The sequence below is a fragment of the Daktulosphaira vitifoliae genome, unplaced genomic scaffold (assembly GCF_025091365.1).
Source record: "Daktulosphaira vitifoliae isolate Bord-2020 unplaced genomic scaffold, ASM2509136v1 Scaffold_4, whole genome shotgun sequence".
Taxonomy (NCBI): Eukaryota; Metazoa; Arthropoda; class Insecta; order Hemiptera; family Phylloxeridae; genus Daktulosphaira; species Daktulosphaira vitifoliae.
Window position 1 is genome coordinate 18740992 of NW_026099575.1, and position 24790 is coordinate 18765781.

A 24790-nucleotide genomic window follows, 5' to 3' on the forward strand; every position below is an offset into this window, starting at 1 on the left:
CAAACATTATTAAAAAGTTGAAACTGTTAACTTTAAATGATTTGTATTATTTATGAATTATTTTAATGCATATGAATAAATTTTACTATGTATTATTAAAATTTTAGTGTGATTTTAATACAAATTAACATTAGTGGATAATTTTTTGTGATTGTAATGATTGCTGTTGGTAATGCAAAGATGAATCGACATTATATTTAGCAAAATATAATAAAAACTCGTATGTAGGCAAACGTTAAAAATTTATTTGTCAATTTTTAAAAAATTCGTGCCATCAGTTTTAGTTTATTCTTGTACATGTAATTTCGGCAGTAATTTTAATCCAAACCATTGTATACCAAGAGCTCCTACGGGCGCAGTCATAAGTATGGAAAGTACTGCAATAGCGCACAACCGAATGGCCCGTTCTTCGTCACCACTTTTACCATGCTCCCTAGCTGCATTTAATGCTACGGGTGCAAGAGCTGCCTAAGGAAACAGTAAAAATGTTTAATTATATCGACTATGTAATTTTTACATATAATACGCCAGTACTCATATTTTATTAACTTAAATTATACCTGTACTGTGGCTTTTGGCAACCACGCAATATTTATAAATACAGATTCTTTACGGCTAAATCCAGCTCCCCATATTGACAATGTTGTTGCAATTAAACGAATCTAAATCGAATTAAAATAAATCAAAGTTATTTAGAGTTTACCTTGATGGATTTATATATTTTTTCTTAAAATAAATAAGACTACTTAAACATGACTTATTGAGATTTTAGTATTAATAATTATTATCTTACAATTAATCCAAATATTATAATTAATATTCCGGTAAAAATAATATCACTCTCTTGAAGTAATTTCAACTTGACTTCAGTTCCAATAAATGAAAATAGCACTGGCTCTAGACCAATCCAAAAGTAATCAAATATTTTTTCGACTGAGTTTTCTTGAGTTGGATTATATTTTTGGGCATTGTTTGGTATGGTTAAGCTATCATTATATTTTTCCAACTTCCATTTCCAACCAGTATTAGCTACAAACGCTGATATAATGCAAGCTAATGGTCCAGCCCCAGGAAAACCAAACCATAGGCTACCTCTTACAGCTAAAAATCCTCCAGCACCCAAAAGGAGAGATCGTTTTGCTGTGGTTGATTGATCTAACTTATGATAGTAAATATTATTCAATATAATTAGTTAGCATGAATTAATAATCTATTTATAAAGTAATTGTAAAATTAACTTTTTTATTATTTACCGTATCAATTCTATTATTTTTTTCAAGTTTATAGTCATCACTATTAACGTTTTGAGCCCACGGTGAAGGTGGTACAAATATTAACACAGCACCCCATAGTAATCCAATTACTATTCCAATACATACATCTATAGGCCCTTGTACAATTTTGTTTATCAAATCGCCTGTCAAATATTTTTAGCATAAAAAGAAACATTTTAATTTAAAAAATAATTGAATATTCACTATAATTTTATACTATATGATAATATTATGATTAATTACAATTAAAAATTACCTTCAGAAATAGCTAGACCCAGTAATACACCAAAAGCACTTATAGAAACAATATCATCTAAGCTAGATCCAGCTATTAATAAGGTATTAACTCCATTTACTTCACCATAACCTTTAGTCCTCAAGCTTAATAGTCGAGGCACCAAAACAGCAGGACTTACAGCAGATAAAGAAAATCTGTAGGTTTAATTATATAGAGTTATATATTAATATTTCTTTTCAATTCTTTATTTACATCTAACTTTTGACATAAAGAAATTTGTTAAATTAAATCCCTTAAATAAAATGAAAAAAAAATGGAACGTGTCATAACTTTAAATAAAGTAACAAATATTTTTTGCTATTATGTACAATTATACATTTTTATTTTATTTTAGATAATTTAAACATTTATATGAAAAATGATTAAAGAATTAGTTAAGGTAAGAGTGAAACTTTAAATAAAGAATTAAAAAAATAATATCTTCAAAATTAAGTATACTATAAGATAATACTTAAAAATACATTCAAATCATGAATATGTTTAAAGAGTTCAATATGTATTTCATTATAAAAAAATGTCGCTATCTTTTAAGGTATAAGAAATGTAATTAAAAATAGTTTATAGCATATAAATAGAGAAAAAAATGTTAAAAAAATAACAACAATTATTAAATTAGGAGCAATTGTGTAGTCAATTTTAACCACCTTACATATCTATTAACTAAGTTATGTAATTTTTTCAAATTGTTTCTGAATACGTACCCAAGGGATAATGACCATTCCCATGAAAACTGTGGAATCAAATAATGAGCAGCCACTGCAACAGCAATTGCTTCAGTTATACAAGGTGTCAGTGTCAATTTAGTAACCGTTCCACTAAGACGACGTAGTTGATCAGCATCCAACCCCAAGCCACCTTTAATTAGAATAACTGTAAGTGCAGCCTCCCTGTCAATAAATTCAATTACATTATTTTGATTTTGATTAGTGAACGTTAATTATTTTGGAAAATTTAATCAGCGTAAATATTGTGAAATTTGGAATGATTATATTATATAAAATATTTTTCACGAGTTAAAACTCGTGAAATAAGTATAGTATATTTTCAGCTATTTTGTTGAAAATAATATTTTAAAAATAAAATATCTAAATCTATTAATAAAACTAACTAATATTAACCATTTATATACTTTTATATAAAGATATTAATTGAATACTTTTACAATCATGTAACTTTAGAAATTTAAACAAAATTGGTATCATTTTACTAATAGATTACTTGCTAGTAAGGTATATTTTGTCTATTTATTATAGATGAATAATTATAATTAAATACATATAAATTTTTTAATTTTCTTACATAACTGAAATTACTATTAAAAACACATAAAATAATTAAAAACAAGGGTTCGTACAAAACTTACGTTAAATGACCATTTCTGTATTTCTTAAGTCCGGGGATTTATGATCTATATGTTAATGTTATTGAATAAAAAATATATTTACCTAGCAATCGCAACAAATTTAATACACCATTCTACTTCAACATTGTAAAGTCCAAGGTTTTGAATCACTATTCCTGCCACCAACATACCTAACAAAGGTGGCAAATTGGCTAGTTTTTCCACTAACCAGCCCAAGCCATATCCAGCCACGTATAGAATGAAAAAAGATGCGATACTTCCTCCTGGTACTGCCATTAAGTATGGGGTTAAATTGACGTACAGAAGACACCATGTAATGATAATTGATAAAATAATCATACTATAATCTGATAAAATTGCCATCAGACGTTTGTCATACCAGTGTATATGATGATTTTGTTGATCCAAATCGTCCATTATTAACAAATTAACTTAGAAGTTCGATAGAAAAAAGTCTAAAACACAATTTTCACTTTACTATCGATGCTACAAGGTACAAGACACTGACAGTATGAGCAATTTCTTGTCGTACAAAAAAAAACCAATAATATGAAACTTGTTCAACCAGTTCTTTTCGGTGCAATTGTAAAATAATAACGTTCCTATATTTTTGATATATCATCAAATAACATTATGATTTTCATGTTTATATTTGTGCAATTTGTATACACAAAAAATAATAATAGGTATTTTTCCAATTTTATCTTATATTATTTGACTATAACTTTTACTATGGTATAATTTTTAAGTTACTGTATAGATGCAATTATCTCTGATACAGCCTAAGAAATCGTCAATAAGGAACACTATCAGAAATATTGCGTATCATAAAGGGGAATCCTTTAATTATAAAAGTTACCACTGTATTTTTTTTTTGATGTACGTTTTCCAATTATCAAAACTTATGTTGAAATAATTTTTTTTAACCCGTTATAATATAATAATAAATTATTGTTTAAGTTTCCTGCTAGATGTGATAATGGGGTATTAAATGTGTTCTTAAATATTTTTATTGAAATATATTAACAATATTAGATAAAAGCTAACTAACTTAGTTACTTTTAAATTTATAAGACGCCACAATTTCTTTTTTTCTTAATTATTTATTCAATTTAATTGGGTTAAAATTAATTATTTTACTAATCTATTTTAAATTTGTTTTACTTAATAACTGTAACCAAATCAAATTCAAGTCATAGTAGCAATACATTTTATGTACAGTTTATTTATATTTTAATTCGATTTCATATTATATATATTTGATCGCATATTTTATGACCTTGAAAGTCAAGTTGTTTGAAAACCGCAGGTATCTATAAATATAAAGAGTTTTAATAGTCTGTTTGTATAAAGATGTTTATGATATTCACCTTTGATATTAGCGAACAAACGATCAAATTAATAGCATCACTTAAGAAAAACGATAAACACATAAATAACTCCAACACGGCCATCTTACAAAAAGTAGTTTTTTTAAATGATAGAATTAGTAAAATGTAATAACAAGTCTGCAATAAAAATTAATAAGAGAAAGGGAATTGAATAATAAACAATAAAAAGTGGTTGAGTATATTTAAAATAGTTGTTTAATAAAATATCTTAAGTCGTTACGTATTTTACGAACATTATAACAGATTCTATATGACTTTGGTCATTGCTTCCGAATCTGACCATTGGTTTGTCATACAAACTATATATTTTTCTCAATCCTTTCATAGTTTCTCTTTTTAAAATTAATTTTATTGTTATGATTTTACTAGTTTCTTACTGAGTGTTATTTTTTCATTTGGCATTTTTCTTCTTTTAATGAATACTAAAAGCTTTAATAAATGATTAAGTCGATCAATAATAAAATCTTACTTCTTATTCACACTACATTAATTGAAATTTGAACTATCAATATTAACTACTTTTTTTTATTCGAATTAAATTATTTTTTTACAAATTTAAATCTTAAGTGGATAAACAGCTATTTTTGTATAGTGTTATCGATTTACAATTAGAGCCACAATATCAAGTACCTAGATATGTAGACATAACGTTAATCTTTTTGATTTCACTACTAATAAACACTGATAAACTTATGTACAAAAAGAATTTATTTGAATTCCGGAGTATTGAACTCTAAATTAAAAAAATTGAAGTGATGGACTGTTTTTGATTAACAAAGAAATCTTAAATGTGTTTGTGGATTATAAGATAATTTTTTTAATAGTACTTTAGACGAAATAAATAGAAAAGTACTCTACAATTAATCTCTAATATGTATAAGCCAATCATACATATTAAGATAATTGTTATTCTTAAAATTTTAGAAATTCCTTCATCTCACTTCCCAAATTTATGAGTATACCTATAATAAGAAACCACACAAAATTTCTGGTCAAAAGATATTTGAGCATCTCTCCCAGGCGTATCTTGTTCATATGAATTCGTGGAATACTGTATATATTAAGGCTGATTATAATAATAATATTAAAATTTATTGGTTGAACTCATTTATTTAGTACAAGTCATATTATTATTGAACTATTAGAACTATACAATTTTTAGCAAATGTTAACACTTAATGTTATGTCTCTTTAAGAAAATATAATTACAAACAATTTTTATATGAAATATTAAATTTAATTTCAAATAGTTCATCAGATATGATAAAATAATTGTGAATATTTAAATTTTGACAACTCTAATAAATGAATCGTATTTTGTATTTTTTTAGAAATCTAATGAGATTAGAAGAAAATTTATAATTTATAAATTTATTTATATCTTGTTTATAAGTTTTACGATTTATAAATATAATATGATACACGGAAGTTATAGTAATTATAAATTTGGTATGAAGTTGATATTGAATATTTAGTATTGAAAAGTGTACGGAAAAATTATACAAATTTTAAAATTGTTGTATACTGGATGATTCTTTTAATATTAGCCACTTAATAACTTAATATTTTATTGTAAAAAAATAATCAATTTTCGTGTTATAATTTTCAATTTCATTTTTTTTTTTATTTAAAACAATATAATGAGTTAACAAAATATAGGACTATAACTAAAATACTGGCAAATTAATTGAAAAAAAAATAGACAGATAATTAAAACACAAAAAGTAGTGATTTACAAAAAAATAACATTTTCTTGTTTAAGTTCGAGCGCTGTTTATTTATAAAAGACGTGGTGTATGGACAAATATATTTTTTAAGCTTTTGTACGTAATATAAGCTTTAATTTAACATATGTTTTAAGGACGCAATATAATCTGGAATATTTTCAAAAATTGAGATAAAAAATTTATATTATCGTGCAAAAGTTGTATTTTTATATCAAATGAAACAAAAATTACCAAAGGATTTTATTTAAAAAAATTATTTTCATTCGTTCACTTTTCAAAGAGTTGTAATAGTTTTAAGAAAAAAAAGTTTAAAAAATGTTGAAATTTACCGATTTTAAAAATAGTATTTTTTGGAAGAAATTTATTTACAGAAAATTATAGAAATATTTTTTGATTTTTAAAGTTTGTGATCTTTTTATGCATCGTCAAAAGAAATCGGTCTGGTGAAAAGTGGGAGAAAATGGCGACACACATAAAAAATAAATAATACACCATAATAAAATTAATTCTTTTTCAGCTCTCTATCAAAGACTTAATAAAAGCTCAAAAACATATGAGTATTCACCTCGACAATTATAAGTGGAACTACTTTTACATCGTAATGCACTACAATAGTTTATTAATGTCTATAACAATTAAATATCATTGTCACCACCTTATAGTCTACAAAAAATCTATTTGGAATGTACATTAAAAGTTTCCTGTATAAAACGAAGAACAATGGAATGTAAAATTATCTCTTAAGTGGTGGTAAATATAACATTTTATAATTTAGTATTATAAATAGAAGTCAATTATTTTAAAAACTTGAAAAATAATATTTTATAAAATACAACGTGTGTGTAAGTATGAATGTGTATGTTAATGGAAAACGAGAAAGAATTTGTAATTGTTTTACTGGTATATAGGGATTTGATAAAAATAAAAATAAAATGTTAGTGCATAAAAGATAGAGAGTGGGAAAGAAAAAGAATTCAATTCAATCGCGATTCTGTTAGTATTTTGTCTATTTCGTATTTTCGTTATTTCTTTTTTAGTTATTTTTTTTTTGTCTTATTTTATTCGTATTCGCTTGTACTTATTTCGTTTAAGGTTTTCAGGTCGTTTGTTTCGCGTCGAGTGGATACTTTGTGTTAAGAGGACTTGTATTAGTTTATACCAGCCTGTCTAGAGTTTCTTAGTCCTTTGGTAATGTCATTTGGTATGCAAGTTGGAAGCAACTGAAAAAAAAGACGAAAAAAAAACAACTGTACAGCTCTCCTGATGATTGTAAGAAGGTGATGACTTGTTCAGTGGGTTGTCTACTGCATGGAACAAATCGAAGGCATTTTTTTTACACGAGTAGCATATAAACTTCCATAAATTAGTAAGTTGGATTCTGTTGTTTTAAACAACCATAACGAAAAGCTTCTTACGATGGTGTAGAATCGTTTTCCTTATTCTTATTTCACTTTTCGTGTATTTATAAAATGAGCTCTTAATATATATTTATCTAACAGAATTGTTAAATTTTATACTACAATACAGTTTAATATTTTGTGTTATTTAGTAATTTGAATTTGTTGAAGTCAATGTCAACCTTTTAAATTACTTTCTGAATCAAACTGTATAAAATATAAATTATCCATAAAAAAAAAAAAATCAATCATCAAAGTATTTATAAAATATAGTTTGATTATTTTTGTATTCTATATATTAAAGTTAAATTGATAACAATAGTTTCAAAATACCTATTAGAAATGTCGACAATTACGTTAAAGATGATTGACAAATGAAAGTACATATCAACAAATTATTATTTAGTCAAAATATATTAAACGTATAATTTGATGAACAATTTTGTATACACAGGTGATCCCTTAGTTACACCATATGTAATATTTTCGAAAATATTATTGCTCAACATAATTTTATTATTTTAACTAACATTTTTTTTTATTGTATCATTATTATGACATGATAATGATATTTTCGTAGGTCGATAAACTCTTCCGGTTCAAACTTTTTACCATAAATATTTTTGGCTAAGCTTGGAAGTTAGAAATTGACATCAATATATAAGAAATTTTATGAGGATTAAAAATTGCATTGTTTTGCTTTATTGCATATAATTTATTATAATGGAAAAACATTTTTTTAACGAAATTCCTAGCTTTTCGAATAAATTTATTATTAGTAATAATTATAAAATTTTCTGACCACGTATCAATTTAAATCATACCATTTTTTAAATTCTTATGAAGTTTCTTATTTAATCAATTTTAAATTTGCAAGTTCACTCAAAAAATAGTTTTAATATTAAACTTTCATAAAAATAAACATTAATGGACTGACACATTTTTTTTCTTCGTATATTGCATATACATATATATGAGTTAAATTTGTATTTCAATGGACTTAACATATTTTTAAATTCATCCATCACAATTTTATTTTTCTAAGCAAAACCATTATTTTAAAATAAATTTTAGTTATTGTAAAAATTATGTGAGCAAATGTTTAGGTATCATAAGTAGTTTAAACTTTTAAATGTTCGTAATCTGCTTAAAAAAAATTTATCAACAGTATCTCATAAAAATCTTATAATTTAACACTTTAATAATTTTGCATTCAGAAATTTATTATATATGTTTATTTTTTCATTATGTATTTTGGTATTGTCGGATAATCTTCTGGAAGACTATAATCTATCATATACTGAATTAAGCACATTTTTTATTTTAGGTTCTCTGGTACTAAGGTAAAATTAACTTGTCAGTATCAATCATATATGCTCACATTTAATCTACAATCAGTCTAAAAAAAAGACTGTGGAAACTATTATGGCGTAGCATTATGTCATATAAATATTAAAATACATAATTATACATACACGGAAATTAATTATAAATACCATTAATGTAATATTATTTGAAGAATAAAAAAATATTTAGTTTATATGATATTTCAGCTTAGATGCAAAGTCGAGAATGTACTAATTTTACTACGGTGTGTATTTTTTATTTTTATTTCTTTGCATATTCAGCTTCTGTTAAACCAACATTTTCAAACAATACATTAAAGAATTCGAAATACTACAAGTTGAAGAAATTACCTTCTAAAATAGAAAAAAATCTGAACAAATTTATAATAAGTTTAAAATAACAATATTGTCTTCAATACTTGTTTCCTATTTGAAAACAGCTTTTAGAAGTTGAAACAAATGTGTTATACTTTTCGTAACAATGGTTAATTTTTTAAAAATATTTATTTTTTCACAATTTTTTTTTTAAATAGTATATAATTATTTTAATTTGTTCTGAATTGAACGTTTTATGATAGTGATATTATTATTGTCAGATTTTTATCTATAGTGGTCTCCACTATGTTTAGTCCTAGCTTTACTGGGTTTTTTTAATTAGTAGATAATAATTATACATGACAAAAATATTAATTAAATAAAAATCAAGGTTAAAATAATAATTATTGTATTTTTTAGTGGTAGGTACAACATTCAAATATATTATTGAGATGCATACAATTAGAATAGTTCTTTTTACGATAAAAAACTATAGGTTATTCAAAAATTTAAATAACCTATATTTTATATTTAATAAAATTCAAGTAAATTAATTGTAAATTATTTATTGGTATTCATGTTTATAAATGTTACGAATCTATTTCTTTTCTGATTATTTTAGTACATTAACAAAATNTATAAATGTTACGAATCTATTTCTTTTCTGATTATTTTAGTACATTAACAAAATACTTAAACTTTTAAAAAGTGTATATATTGTAAATTAAAATAATCTATCAAATATCAAGAATTCATTATTCTATCTTAATATAAATAAAATGATCCTACGTAAAATAAAGATTTTCATCATTACAAATATAATATTTTTAGTTATTGTTAATTTTCAGATAAAATTTTTAATCAATTACTTAATAAAGTAAAATTTTCCAAATAAGTTACGTATATTTTTAGTTAATTAGAAAACACATACAAACAATATATAAATATATTATAAATTAAACAATAAAAAAAACTGAATTAATGTCATTAAATTTTATAAGTTTTGTTTAGTGTAAGTTTAAAAGCCCAACAATGCTCCCAAAATTCCACCTTGTTCTTGCCTGTAACGATTTCCATATCCATAGCCATTTCCATTTCCATATCCATAGCCATTACCATAGCCATTTCCATAACCGTTTCCATAACCGTTTCCATAGCCGTTTCCATAACCATTTCCCCATTGTCCATTACCATAATATCCTCCATAATGGCCATTATGATGAGGATGATGACCATGGTGATGATGATAACCATGGTGGTCATCATCATCGTCACCATTATGATGATGATGATGATGATGGCCATGGTGGTCATCATCATCATCATCATCATCACATAAAGTTTGTTGTACTAGAACAATAGCTACAATGCACATTACCAAAATCTGTAAAAAAAATGTTTGTTAGTGTAATTTTAAGTAAATAATCAAAGACAAATCAATTTAAGAAATACATTATTCTATTAAAATTATTTTTAAATGATTAATATTTATCCAACATCAATCTTTAAACTAATTTTTATTAATTGGGGAACTTTAGGTCCAATAAAAAAACATTAATAAAAATCACTCTCTTTTTTTTTACATCTATATAAAAACACATTTTTAGCATAAACTTTTAGTTTTTCAGTACGGTACTACAATTTCTACTTTTTTAAAAAGCCTATAAAATTTGCAGAAAAAGTTACTCATATATTTTAGCATCATGCCCTAAATATTTTATACATTTAAACAAAATTAACACTAAAATAAATAATTGATATATAAATGAAAGCTTAAAAAAATTTATACAGAATGCTCCAGCTTGTTCTGACGAATTCTATAAATCATGGCAATAAACGTAAGTTAAAAATATAAAAACTGTTTATAAAATACAAAATATTTTCAGTGGAACAAATGTTATAGAATGTTTTGTTTACTGTAGTATTATAAATTATGTATCAAATATTATTTCAAAAGTTGCTAATGAAATATAAATATTAAAAAAGATTAAAGCACGCCTATAAAAATTAATATTTAATAAATAAATTTGCTACCAAAAAATTGCTGGTAATACACAAAATAATTGAAATTTTTAATAAAACAAAAGTTACTCACAGTTTTTTGGAATGCCATATTTTCAGTAAACTATGTTTCTTGATCAAAAAACTAATACTGTGATTTTCAAATTAACATCACTTGTTTTTATAGTAGAAAATATCTGCAATATATTATGAAGATTTTGTTAGTATTCAAGTTCGCAATATCAAGGGCAAAATGGAAAACCTGAATATACCGTACATTTTGAGGATTAATTATTGTCTCTGACCAGTAAAAAACATAATAATATATTTCTTTTATTTAACGATATTACTATTTATTTTATTTAAATTATAAATCATTAAATTTATTCCATGACTAATTATTTTTGGATTAGCTAAAATTAACAATATATTTATTTAGCTATACTACAAATAAAATAGACCTTATATATAAAATGTTATTAATTTTATTTTTATTAAAACATAGTTTAAGTATCTAGTTAAGTTATTTAATTATAAATCAGAATAAATATACTTTTACTTCCTTCTCGTTCCTAAATTGTCGTACCACACAATTTACTTTAATAACATTATTTCTATAAAATACGCAATTGTGAGTTTTTGTGAATATTAATAAAAACACTTTTTTATATATTAAAATAATGTGAAAATGTTTTAAAACATTTCAATTATAAAAATATTTCTTTAATCAAAAAAACTTAATTTATAATTCATTAAACCTAATTTTTCACATTGTTTTTTTTTTCTTGTTAAATAATTTTTATAGATTTATGTATTATCAATAGTCAAAACTTGATTTTGTTATTATAGTGAAATTATACACGTACTATTTACTTATAATATCAGTATATCTTAAAATGAATGAGATAAATTAAATCACTTTAGCTATTTAATCTAAGGTGTCATTTATAGAATTTTTTCAGTTAAGCCAAAACAAATTAAATGTTTTTAATGGTGGCTTATATGAATAGTCAATTTTGAAGTGCAAAAGCATACAACCGAAATAAAGCTGAATAATAAATTTTAGGTATATATTAGAAATAATTTTTCTTTATTTAATTTATAAGAAGAATAATATAGTATGATTAAGTAAATTGGAGTTGAAGTATTTTTTAGTTTAGTATTGTTTAATGTCTGTCAGTGATTAAAATTATTGCTGTAAAACACTTTTATGAGTATATGAGATATATTTAAGAAAATAAATATGACATATCCACCAAAAATGACATGCTTTTTGACTTAAAGAGTTAAGTTCTCATTAAAAAAAGTCACCTGAAATTTTCCTTTTTTTTAGTTAAAATTATTATACACAAGCTTTAATTTGAAATAATTTAGAAAGATTTAAGTACTTTGTTACTATACAATAAATTACAGAATTGGCCATTTTTTTTTTTTTAATTGTATTTTTTGTTTAAATTCCCAATAACATTGATAGTATTCTATTTCAAGTACTTCGTATAAGCCTTTGTTTAATGAAAGTTAAGAGATGGTAAGTTTTTGAAACATTAACAAAAATTTAAAAAAAAATTAATATTTTTTTCAAACCCACCAGTATCTTGGTTAATGATAGTATTTTCATAAAAAGTAAGTTATAATAAAGATACTTTTCTTGAATATAATTACTGAAAAATTTATTTTGATATGAGCATTATTCAAATAGTTAGACCGGTTTAACGTACACAACGAAAATTACATGATTATTATTATGATTACATGTATAACACAAATCATTGAAACGTCTTTCTCTTTTTAATAGTATAGTACATAAAAATTTATTTTAGCTTTGAATGGTGTAATTAATACGTCGCTTTGCAAATAAAACTTCAAAATCTGCTAAATTAACCATAAAATTAATTTTTGTCTTTAAATGTTCAATAACTCCTGGAAATCGAGATTACAGATATTTTTTCTTTTTAGCTTCGATGCGAAGCTGAGTTATTAATTTTAACTTGATGTGTTTTTTTTCCTTTACGTCTGTAACTACTTTTTTCAACTCTCATTGGACCGATTTTTTTCATTTATCTGCTAAAAGATCACAAAGAGTATCCAGCTGAAAATATTACTCTCAAAAATTAAAAGAATTTTCCTTGTTTGTCGGAAGACTTGGGGATTTGGGGAAATTTCCCCCAAAAATGACGATTTTTAAACTTATTGTTACTTTAAAGTGCCATAACTTTTCAAAAATGGATGAATAAAAGCAATATGTTTCTGTAAACACTTAAGATATTTTCATTAGGTATATTTTCTTTAAAATCTGTCCTTAATTTGCTCATAGAAGTAAGTACAAAATAACTACTTTTACACAAAAAGTTAACTATTACAACTTAACTTTTGAAAATATAACAAATATGATGCGTCTTAAACATATGTCAAATTAAAGTAATTGTTACGTACCATAAGTTGAAAAAAAATATCTTGACTATTTATCTTCTATGAGAAAATGGCTGTCATAATTAAAAAATAAGCTCATTTTGTGTTAAAATGATCGATTTTATATTTTAAACATTCGTCTTTTAATTGCTAAAACTATTTTAATAGGGTTTTTTATTTACTTGATACATATTTATTTTGTTCGACAAATTATTTTTTAATAATCAGACCAATTCCCAACAAAGGGGGTTCAAAACTTGAAACACACATAAAAATAGATCTTTTTTAAATTAATTTTTGAATATGCTCAGGAAATCTGTTTAACTTCAAACATATGTTTAACTAAAGTGGATGTTACAAATAATAAGTTAAAAAAATTTGTGTCAAGAACTTTTTTGTTGTTATTTTTACTTCAAAATGCTTTATAATTTTGAAAAATGATTGAACGAAAAAATTTTTTTTATATGTACCTTAGATATTATCCTTTCAATTAGTATAATTTTTATTGTGTTTTTAAGTGTTAGTAATAAATATATCGATTTGAAAGTCAATCCGATTTGTATATTACAAAGGGCCCTGTTCTTTTTAAAACCCCTCACTAAAAAAATATTCTAGCTACCACTGGTTTAAGATAAATGAAAATTTCCATTTATAGACTGAAATAATAATTAACTATCGACGGTCAAAATAATCGAATTCATACACAAAGTACTTATGACTTTAAAAAATGCAAATATATTAGGTTATATTATTTTAACTTATAATAAATAGAATGATTCTACGTATAATAAATATTTTCAACTTTTAAAATAATGATATTTGTAGTTTTTGTTATATTTAAGATAAAATGTTTAATCAATTAACTAACGAAGTAAAATTTTGCAAATAAATTATGTATATTTTTGGTTAATTAGAATACATATACAAAAAATATATTATAAATTATAAATTAATAAAAAAAATGAATTGATATCATTAAATTTTATAAGTTTATAAGCCAAATAATGCTCCCAAAATTCCACCTTGTTCTTGCCCATAACTATTTCCATATCCGTTGCCATATTCATAACCATTTCCATAACCGTTTCCATAGCTGTTTCCGTAGCCGTTTCCATAACCATTTCCCCATTGTCCATTACCATAACCATTTTCCCATTGTCCATTTCCATAACCATTTCCCCACTGTCCATTACCATAGCCGTTTCCCCACTCTCCATTACCATAGCCGTTTTCTCCGTGATGACCACCATGATGATGATGGCCATGGTGGTGGTGTTGTGGTTCTGGGAAACATGAAGCTTCTTGTATTATTACAACAGCTACAATGCACAGCAACAAAATCTATGTAAACATATATATAATAATAATTTTAATAATTAAAGACAAATAAATAACACTTATACATTAAATTTATTTTTAAATGACACTGCTATATAAAAAATAACATTTAACCAAAACTAATTTTTGAATAGTTTTTATTTCTGGAAAAAGTAAATTTTCTTCTTATTAAAAGTATACAAAAACAAATTTCGTAAACCATTAATTTTGTAATACAGTCATACATTTTTAACTTTTCTAAAGGATATTATTTTACAAAGAGCGTATAGAAATTTGCAGAAAAAAGTCTTCAAAGACTATAGCATTATACCCTCAATATTTTGTACAATTTTACAAAATTAACACTAAAAATAAATAAATCAAATATTAATATAAATGCAGTTTTATTTTTGAGCTGAATATTTATTAAATGAAAGCTTAAAATAATGTGTAGGATGCTCCAGCCTGTTCAGACAAATTCTATAAACTATAGGTTAGAATTATAAAAACTGTTTATAAAATACAAAATATTTTCAGTGGAACAAAAGTTATAGAATGTTTTGTTTACTGCAGTATTATAAACTATGTTTCGAATATTATTTCAAAAGTTAATGAAAAATAAATATTAAAAAAAATTAAAGCATGTCTATATAAATTAATATTTAATAAATAAATTTGCTACCAGAAAATTGCTGGTAATACACACAATAATTGTATTTTTCATTAAAACAAAAGTTACTCACAGTTATTTGAGATGCCATTTTTCCTGTAAAATACGTTTCTTGAGTAAAAAACAAATAATGTGATTTTCAAATTAACATCACTTGTTTTTATAGTGAAAAATATCTGCAGTATATATGAAGATTTTTTTACTATTCAAGGGCAAGATGGTAAAACCTGAATATATCGTAAAGTTTGAGAATTAATTACTATCTCTAACCAGTAACAAACATAATAATAGATTCTTTTTTATTTGACGATAGTACTATTTATTTTGTTAAATTATAAATCATTAAATTTATTCCATGACTCATATTTTTTGGAATAGCTTTGATTTCCTATATATTATTCGTATTTAGTAAAATTAATAATATATTTAACCAGGTACAATGATAGCTTTAACTAGATAGATTTCTGTAATGTTTTGATGGATCGTTGAGCAAAATCGGTTTGGAAGGGGCAAGAGTAATGGTGTATAAATATCAAAAACAAAATAAAATCAATCAGGGCTAAGAACCTAAATATTTTCAATTTTTGATCATTTTTCTTATATTTAAAAATTTTTTTCATTTATGTTAAATTTTTTTATTACATGTTTAAAAAATGATTACAGTACCTCAAAATATTATAAGTTTGGCTTTAAAACCTTAATTTATATTAAAAGTTAACTTAAAAAATCGAAATTAACCAAAAAAATATGTAGGTAGAGTTTTTTTATAAAACTTTTAGATTTGTTTAGGTTTTAAAAGTGATTTCATAATACTTACAGTTTCTAAAATTAGTGGCTAAAATTTAAATAAAATTCAATATAGGCAGATTAACTTACTAGATATGGTTTAAATTTACATAAAAACTACAATAAATTCAGTTAATAGCTCTAAAATCAAACTAATAGCTTCTCAGTTACCCACAAAACTAATAAAATATGAAAACCCTTTATTGTAACTTATCACTAAAAAGACATTTATATTAATTTAAAATCATTGAATAAATAACAAAACTAATGGTTAAAGACTAGATACAGTTGAAAAAATATAAGTCTGATAATATTATTTATTTGTAATAAAATATATATCTTTTTCTACATTATGTTTATTATCATAATTATAATTTATTTCCAGATGATTATTTATTCTTTATACTACCAAAATTCTTCAAGGTCATGGTCGGCAATCTATTTCATATTTCCTAATGTCTAATATAAATATTTAAGTTAATATTAAGTAATATTATTAAGAAGCTCATATTTTATTGATCATAAAAACACAGCCTAGATAGAATTATTACAAATTAATTTCTCTATTAATGCATATGTGAAATATTAAAACATTCACTCATCAAATAATGACTATAACTGTTTTTTAGTATTTTATTACTTGTAATATATTAGAAGAAAAATGTAAATTTTGAAGTTTTTATTTAATTAATTAATTAATTATGTACAGTTAGATAGATATAAGTATTAAGGGGATATCACGAAAACATTACTTTATATTTTTGTAGTTAGGAATTTTATCGATTTAACAAATATTCTATAAAAGCATATAATATTATTACATAAAATAATTTTTTTAATTGTGTATAATTATTGTAACATAAATTCTGTTTCCTTTCAACATTAATTATAATAATCATTGTAGTTTTAGTTTATTATTTATTATAAAAATTATAGATGTTTCTAAACTATAAAAGAATACTAAGCAATATAAATATTTTTAATTAGTCAACTTCCAATTTTCTAAATGAACCATCTAAACTTTCCAATTGAAAATTTGATATTTTTGTTCGCTTTTTTTCATCGACAACTAGTTTATTTTGATATAAAAACCAATCATGATGCTTAATCAATTCATTTTTCCATTCGTCTAAAATGAATGTATAAAAATTAAGTAAATAATGATATCAATAAACCAAGGTACAAATTTATTATAAAATATAGTTGAGATGACTCAAATATAAGTTTTTATTTCACAGATATTTAAAACTTGGAGTATTTCCGGACCATTTTCAAAAGTAAAGTTAAAAATGTTCTACTTTTAATTCGTATTTTTAAACATTTTAAACCTCCCTGTATAAAGGAAAATGGTCCGATTTAGAAAAAAAGTATGTCAGATGAAAGATATATATATAATTTGTTTAGAAACAAAAGCTTGTGTTGATTCATACATTTTGCGAAGAGTTATAGTAATATAAAGTTGAAAAAATAAAATATAAAATTGTAAATTTTAACACTAAAATTGCATGTTTTTTAAATACGCAACCATTTACACATACAAGTAAAGTTGTCAGGACAAATGTTTTTTTTTTAATTTGTAGTACATAACATAAGTTTTATTTTAATATATGTTTGAACTCGGTGTTTTTCCGGAACGTTTTCAAAACAAGTTGAAAAAGTTAATTTTCGTGCAGAAGTTGTTATTTTGAATTCCCTCTTATGGACAGGTAAAGAGTCAGATTTTCGAAAAATTTATATCAAATAAAAGAGAAATACCTAAGGCTTCGACATAAAAAATATTATTATGATTAGATCATTTTTCCAAAAGTTGTGGCAGTTTTAAGAAAAAAAAATTTTAAAAATGTCAAAATTTACTGATTTATAAAATCATAATTTTGTTGAGGATTTCTTCCGTTACAGGGAACGAGGGAATTTTTTTCAGTTTTTAAGGGTTTTGTATTAAACTATATACGAATTGTGATCTTCTGACGTATCGTTAACAAATATCGATTCAGTCAGAACTGAAAAAAAGTAGTGACTGACAAAAAAAAAATACAACATGATAAAATTAATATTTTCTCAGTTTCGCATCGAAGCTAAAAAAAAGTAAAATAAGAAAACATGAAGTTCCAAAAAAATTGAAAGTTTTATAATCATAAATAAAAAAACCATAAAATATTTGAAAAAATTATTGTTGTAAAAAAAGTCGCGTTTTGATACAAAACATTTATAATTATAATTGATGAATTAATAATTTTAAAAATTAAATTAATATTTTGTAAAAATTATTATATTTATTTACATAGATAATTATATTATTAACTAAAATATCTTGTAATAATATTAATTAATGTAAAAAAAAAATATTCACTTAAATTAAAGGTTATTGTATCAAAAAAATACTTTTTATTCACACAATTTCTATAAGATTCATAATAGTTACCCATTAGATCTATGGATGTTTTTGGAAAAGTGCCTCCATAGTTTATTGGTAGAATACTAGGATCAATGAATTTTTTCAATTCTTCAACATTAGTGTGAAAATATATCTATATCAGAAAATATAAATAAATTTTTCAGATATAATAGATTAGCTATTAATTAGCTAATCATAATTTTCCAAATTGATTATATTTAGGCCTTGGCTTTTTAAGGGCACCGTTGACACGACTAAATTTTATCTAGTTATTTTAGATAAATTGACGCCATAAATAAAATCAAATAAAATTTATGCAGGTGTAAAATATCAAATTTTTCGTCAAAAAGGTGCCAAATGGGGCGTTAAAAGTAAAACTTCACTTGATGCTACTAAAGCTATGTTGAAACTATAAAATGTCGAAAAGAAATCTTATTGAAAATTTATTATGCGCATATTGTTTTTTTAATAAACAAAAAGTTAGAATAAAGAGTATTTTTAATAGAAAAGTACACTGAGTATCATGTATGATACTCAAGTCAGTTAACCTGATAAATCTGTCCTACATATTATATGAATATTATACTTATAAAAAATTCTTAATATATACTTGATTTTTACTATTAATGCCTGTGGTAATTTTTAAGATTTGAAAATAAAAAAAATTTTTCTCGTTTTGTTGTAGCAAAAATTAATCATCTTATTTTATAACAAAATATTGAAAAATTAGTCAATATTGGAAAAATTACATAACGACGTCTGTTTTTCAAACATTTTTTGTTTTTATGAAAAAGATCTAAGATCTCGAGGATTTATTCACGAAGATAAGGAGAATTTTTTTATCAGCCTCTTTGCCTTTAAAAATTTTATAACAAACGCTCATTACCGCTAGCGTTTTTTGATTTACACATGAAATTTTTACTAAAACTGCTCAAAGACATTCCAAAGGTACCTTGAAAATTCCGTTAAATATATTGGGTTTTGACCGATTTATAAGGTTTTTTTTTTTAATCCATGTGCATAGTTTTTAATAAGATTTGACATTGGTTTGCGCATGTCAATTCTGTTTAAATTTTAATTTAATTTATGTAGTTTTCACCAATAACTCAGCGTTCAAAGTTTGCATTTTTTCATTATTAATTTTTCTTTTGCCTATCTGTTGTACTAAATAATAATTAGTAAGTTGTTATAAAGTATAATTTTGACTACATCTAAGTATTTTATAGATATATTGTATTTTTTTAATTATTATTTATTTTACAAGTGTGACTATTTTTCTGATGACTTGTTTTTGGAGTAATACTATTCTGGCAGAATATATATCGTACCCGATGTAGCCATGTACTCCTACCGAAATTAGTGGCCTATCTGTAAGACACCCCAAAGGGCCTAACGTGCTGTAGGCGCGTAAGGTCCGCGGGGCACCTGGTTTTGGGTGGAGCCAAAGCAAGGTGTAGCCTAGTTATTTAAATTAAACACCATTATATTAAAATTTTTAAAACAAATATGATCAACTTTTGATGACTTACTCTTCCTTCAATTTTTTTTTTTAATTTGCTCTTCACTAAATTTATCATAGAGATTGCAAAACTTGGTACATTAAGTAAGTGAAATTCGTGTATTCGATACGCATAACCTTTCTGTAAAAATGTGAAATTTAAAAGATAGTGTATAAGTACTAAATTATAAAAATTTAAATTTTTTAGGGAAAGGAGAAACCCATTTCTTTAAATGAAGTGGATTTTCTACAAATGTATATTTGTTTTCAACTTAATTCCTATATTGCTTCAAAATTTGATTTAGTTATTCTCCGGTTTTCTTGTTACCAGCAATTAATACAATACATCCTACAAGTGTTCTACCAAAAAAAGATCTTTTTAATACTTATTACCAAGTAACGAGTAAAATCGTTCAAATGTTCTAGTATTGATACGACGTGATTCATTGTACAAAATTTCATATCCATTATGACAATTTCTTTTTTAGCAAAATCTAATTTAGAATATCTAATATCCAAAGCCATTAACATAAGTTTTGTCGTATTCATAAAGTTATATGATGTTGCATCTTTAGTTTTCAAATGTTGTAGTACAACTCTTATTCCGTCATTTGATATCTTTGGTAACGGAATACAAATGCTAAATGAAATAAAAATCAATAATTATTAATGAAAATTTAAAACTAAACTTGTAATAACTTTTACAATTTAATAAAACTAACAACACTATAATCCAAATAAAATTTATGTAAGTAATCTTTCCGTAGCTAATGATTAGTTACGGCAATGAATTAATATTTATTTATCTATTTTTTACCGAAATTCAGCTAAATAAAAATAATAAAAAATCATGTTTTAAATATGCATGCACTTTGAAAAATACATAATTTTTTACAAACATATTATATCATAGAAGATTTAGGTATACATTGTGGGGGAAATTTGTAAAGTAAATCAATTACTTCAAAGTACACACAAAAAAACAGTATTTGTAGCGAATTTTCGATATTGTAACTTTTATTAAATATAATGAGATAATTAATTTTTTTTTTTGTATGACAATTCTAATGTACAAATATTTTAGAGTTACTAATTAGTAAATGTCTCAAAAACAAGAAATGATAGAAAAAATCTGATGCCAGATTCGAAATTCCATATACTATTTCTCTTATAAATATTATAATTAAGAAAATGGCTATCGTCCTGTGTAATTGTTTTTTGTACACAAAAATTATGTAAAAATTTCACTTATACATTTAAAATTAACGTGTATATTAAAGATATCCTCCTACCAATGTGAATTTTCAATTTATTCTTTAAAGTATAAGTAATTTACACTTTTTTTTTTATGAAGTATTTATAATATTACTAAACAATGTGTTATAATACAACGTGATGTTTTATTCGTTATGGCATTATACTAGTTATTGCATTGCACCAAATAAAATAAATATTAAAAAAAAATAGTATACTTAATGATTTTCAATTCATACCTTAAACTTTTCAAAATTAAAAAAAAACACTATAAAATCTAAAACAATTTTTTTGTTATACTTACTTCATTTCACATGTATCATTAAACAATTGACTTGTTGTATCAAAGTGAGCACATTTTGGCAATAAAGTCTTTATGGTGTAATGATTATCTAACATTTCTTTTGTTTTCTCTAGACTGTTTTTACATGCAACCAAAAATGACCTCACTTTTATTTGTTCCGCTAAAAATTAATTAATATCATTAAACAATAAATTATAATGAAACCTAATCATTGAATTTCCACGTTTAAAAATGAGAAAAAAAAAGAATTCCACTTAAAAATAATTGACAAATGATATAACGCTAAGTGATAATATTTGTTTACAACAATTATTCCCGTTACATAGGATTTTTATCAGGTAGATCTTTAAAAAATTTAATTAATAAAGAGGCGCATAGAAACAATTTTTATTGAAAAATATAAATTGTAGGATACTATTATGTTCTAAAAAGAAAAAATTACATTATGTTTAGAATAAGATAAAAAAAGGATAGGAATAATAACAGTAATAGATTATACTTCTTTCTTTTCTCCCTTTCTGCGAATGTAAATCTGTAATTTTCATTATTTTATGAATTATAGATACTCTTAGAATATTTAAGACAAAAGTTATGAAATTTATTTTCTTTAATAATATGCCAACTTACCCCTCTGTACCTTAATCTATAAGTGAACAATGAAAATTTATTGTTATTTAATTTTAAAAATAAGTCTGATTACTTATTACTATCAATTTGTGATTTATATTATAATCAAAAGTACAGGTTGAGAGTATAACTTGCTAGTAGTGTTAGTGAGTGAATTATTTATATATTTTACAGTGCTTCGAATTTAATTTTTATAGATATGATTGAACCTACGCACATGTTTTTATGGTGAATAAAATTGTTATTATTAAGATAAAAATGTTCTGATGTGTGATATTTTTTGTTGCATAATGTGCAGCTTAATAAGAATATACAATTATTTAATAAGAAATTGTGAAAATCACAGTAAATGTATTTATTTTTTGCTCATAATTATATGAAAAGCAAAAATTATTTTTAATATTTTTATTACTATAATGCATTAGAATTTTGATGCGGATTATTATAATTTTGGTGTTCAATTGAATTTTTACTAAAAGGAAATACTAGATAGTACGTTTATTTTGGTTGTGATTAAAAATTCATACTTAGCATTTTTTAATGTAATTTTTAATCCTGAGTCCGTTTTACTCCTACAGGTCTAATAGATGATAATATCTTTAAAAATACTAGTTCAGAAGTTGTTATGATCCAATCATTTTCTTAGATAGATATTTTTTTTTTATTTTTAAGTTAGTTAAAAATTATGTTTTAATTTAAAAACTTTAATTAATAAAATTTTAGGAAGATAAGAAGAGTTTATACCATTTTTTTTTATTAGACGTAAGAAACAATTAACTTATAAAATTAAATAATCATATTATTTTTTATAATTTTAAAAATATTTATCAAGTCATAGTTAAATAATCACCTGAAAAATCTACATATTTTATGTACTGAATAAAGTCATAGTTTACAAAAAATTGTGGTTTAATTTTTAAAATAATAAATGCATTTTTAATTATTTTTAGTACTTTTATTTAGTCAATTACAATTTTTTCTACTAATATATTTAGGCTATAATATGTCTTTAGGTATTATAAAAAAAATTAAATTAAATACATTAAGTGAGTCTAAAAGATTATATTGTAGCTCTTTTTTAAGAAACATAGGAGCTCTTTGAACAAAATATGTAGCGAATTCAACATAATTTTTCTTCTTAATAATTCTTTTATGTAATTTCACGTGTTATTTTAATATAATTAATGAGAGCATTAGCAAATTAGGAAGCTTAAGTCCCCTTTAAACTCCTATAATTTACGTCTTTAATTAAAAAGGTAATAAATAGTAAATATTACAAGAAAAATAATGAATTTTCAAACATTTTAAAATGTTCTCGAGATTTAATTTTATGAAAATTTACATCTATATTAATGACACTCTTATGTGTGTTAATTATTTATGAGTCAAAATGATAATTAGATAATTGAAAATTGTATTATCTACCTAAAAAATTCTACCTATACTATTAGCATTTTTCAGTTTAATTAAAAGGACTTATTAAACTATAACATCAATTAAATTTATCCATATTATTAATATTTATTTAGCGCAAAAAATGCGTTATCTTCTGTTCCTTTCTCAATATTTTAATTTATAAAATAAACATATGAAAATTCAAATGTTCAAATATTTTAAATGCTACAGAAAATGTTAACTCATCAATTACCTACTGTTATGTACTTAAATATATGTAAACGTATTGATTTAATGTTGATCATCGATTTTTCCTAAAATGGGATGTTTAATTACATATTATTGCTATCAATTTAATTTTTCAAATTGAGTCAAAAATTATTATTTTTAAAATTATGGATCTTTATATTACCTTACGATGATTAAGTTTCATTTCATACTCGTGCGTATAAAAAAGTAATTTTTACATGAAAATCAGAAATGATTCCTTATTTGTTAAAATATTAAATATTTTTTTATTTACTTTGTAAATCTGGTAGATGAGGTTGTTTTTGACACCATTCAAGAATAAATCCAACATCATTATTTATTTTTTCTTCTGTGGTACCTAACTCTGCATATACCTCAGACATTTGTTGTGGTGTAAGGTTTATAAGAAAATTTGAGTCCATATTTGTTATATTATACGACACGTCATTCTTTATCAAGATATTCACATTATTTGAACAAAAATTTATTCTTGACTTGTTTAAATTCAAGTTTTTGAATAATTTAAAAATTAACTGAACCGTAAAATCAAATTCAAATGTAATTTATACATGAGATATGAAAATTAAGTAATAGGACTGATTTTTTTCAATGTTTTTATTTAAATAACACCACAAGTCCTTATTGTCTCAACAATGATATTGTTTGATATGTTAATAACTGAAGTAGGTATAAAAAGTAATTGGTATAATAAGAATAATAACAATAACACTATAACATAATATTATTATAATTATAAATTAACCGTAAATAGTT

General features: G+C 23.4%; 4 protein-coding genes across 6 annotated transcripts; all 4 read right to left on the reverse strand.

Annotated features, from left to right (window-relative positions):
- Positions 1 to 225: 225 nt before the first annotated feature.
- Positions 226 to 3453, reverse strand: LOC126904007 (sodium/hydrogen exchanger 9B2-like). The gene is made up of 7 exons (XM_050682631.1): positions 3018 to 3453; positions 2274 to 2459; positions 1531 to 1706; positions 1254 to 1417; positions 794 to 1159; positions 561 to 662; positions 226 to 468 (listed from the first exon to the last, which is right to left on the reverse strand). The coding sequence occupies exons 1-7, from the start codon at positions 3350 to 3352 to the stop codon at positions 286 to 288; spliced, it is 1512 nt and encodes a 503-aa protein (XP_050538588.1). The 5' UTR covers positions 3353 to 3453; the 3' UTR covers positions 226 to 285.
- A 6536-nt stretch (positions 3454 to 9989) lies between these two features.
- On the reverse strand, positions 9990 to 11327 carry LOC126904736 (uncharacterized). The gene is made up of 2 exons (XM_050683955.1): positions 11207 to 11327; positions 9990 to 10495 (listed from the first exon to the last, which is right to left on the reverse strand). The coding sequence occupies exons 1-2, from the start codon at positions 11222 to 11224 to the stop codon at positions 10130 to 10132; spliced, it is 384 nt and encodes a 127-aa protein (XP_050539912.1). The 5' UTR covers positions 11225 to 11327; the 3' UTR covers positions 9990 to 10129.
- Positions 11328 to 14393: 3066 nt separating this feature from the next.
- LOC126905141 (alpha-tocopherol transfer protein-like) lies at positions 14394 to 24499 on the reverse strand. Of its 3 annotated transcripts, none has more exons than XM_050684587.1 (8): positions 24291 to 24499; positions 21746 to 21905; positions 20581 to 20827; positions 20219 to 20329; positions 18717 to 18822; positions 16385 to 17423; positions 15582 to 15735; positions 14394 to 14862 (listed from the first exon to the last, which is right to left on the reverse strand). In XM_050684587.1, exons 1-6 carry the CDS (start codon positions 24436 to 24438, stop codon positions 17278 to 17280), a joined length of 918 nt encoding a protein of 305 aa, XP_050540544.1. In that variant the 5' UTR covers positions 24439 to 24499; the 3' UTR covers positions 14394 to 14862; positions 15582 to 15735; positions 16385 to 17277. The 3 variants fall into 3 exon arrangements, with proteins under 3 accessions (XP_050540544.1, XP_050540545.1, XP_050540546.1); XM_050684588.1 differs by having other exon boundaries at positions 16326 to 17423; XM_050684589.1 differs by lacking the exons at positions 14394 to 14862; positions 15582 to 15735; positions 16385 to 17423; positions 18717 to 18822 and adding an exon at positions 19679 to 20147.
- On the reverse strand, positions 14512 to 15599 carry LOC126904978 (keratin-associated protein 21-1-like). Its single transcript, XM_050684382.1, has 2 exons — positions 15582 to 15599; positions 14512 to 14862 (listed from the first exon to the last, which is right to left on the reverse strand). Exons 1-2 carry the CDS (start codon positions 15597 to 15599, stop codon positions 14512 to 14514), a joined length of 369 nt encoding a protein of 122 aa, XP_050540339.1.
- Positions 24500 to 24790: the final 291 nt, after the last annotated feature.

What these genes read in the sequence shown, in the direction of transcription:
- LOC126904007 (XM_050682631.1), bottom strand. Translation starts at nt 3,352, where the DNA reads ATGGACGATTTGGATCAACAAAATCATCATATACACTGGTATGACAAA. An exon ending in TTATAATATTTGGATTAATT is followed by an intron (nt 663 to 793) that starts GTAAGATAATAA and finishes AATTCGATTTAG; the next exon opens with ATTCGTTTAATTGCAACAAC. An exon ending in TGCCAAAAGCCACAGTACAG is followed by an intron (nt 469 to 560) that starts GTATAATTTAAG and finishes CTGTTTCCTTAG; the next exon opens with GCAGCTCTTGCACCCGTAGC.
- LOC126905141 (XM_050684587.1), bottom strand. Translation starts at nt 24,438, where the DNA reads ATGGACTCAAATTTTCTTATAAACCTTACACCACAACAAATGTCTGAG. An exon ending in TCATCTACCAGATTTACAAA is followed by an intron (nt 21,906 to 24,290) that starts GTAAATAAAAAA and finishes ATTAATTTTTAG; the next exon opens with CGGAACAAATAAAAGTGAGG. An exon ending in AATGATACATGTGAAATGAA is followed by an intron (nt 20,828 to 21,745) that starts GTAAGTATAACA and finishes TATTTCATTTAG; the next exon opens with CATTTGTATTCCGTTACCAA.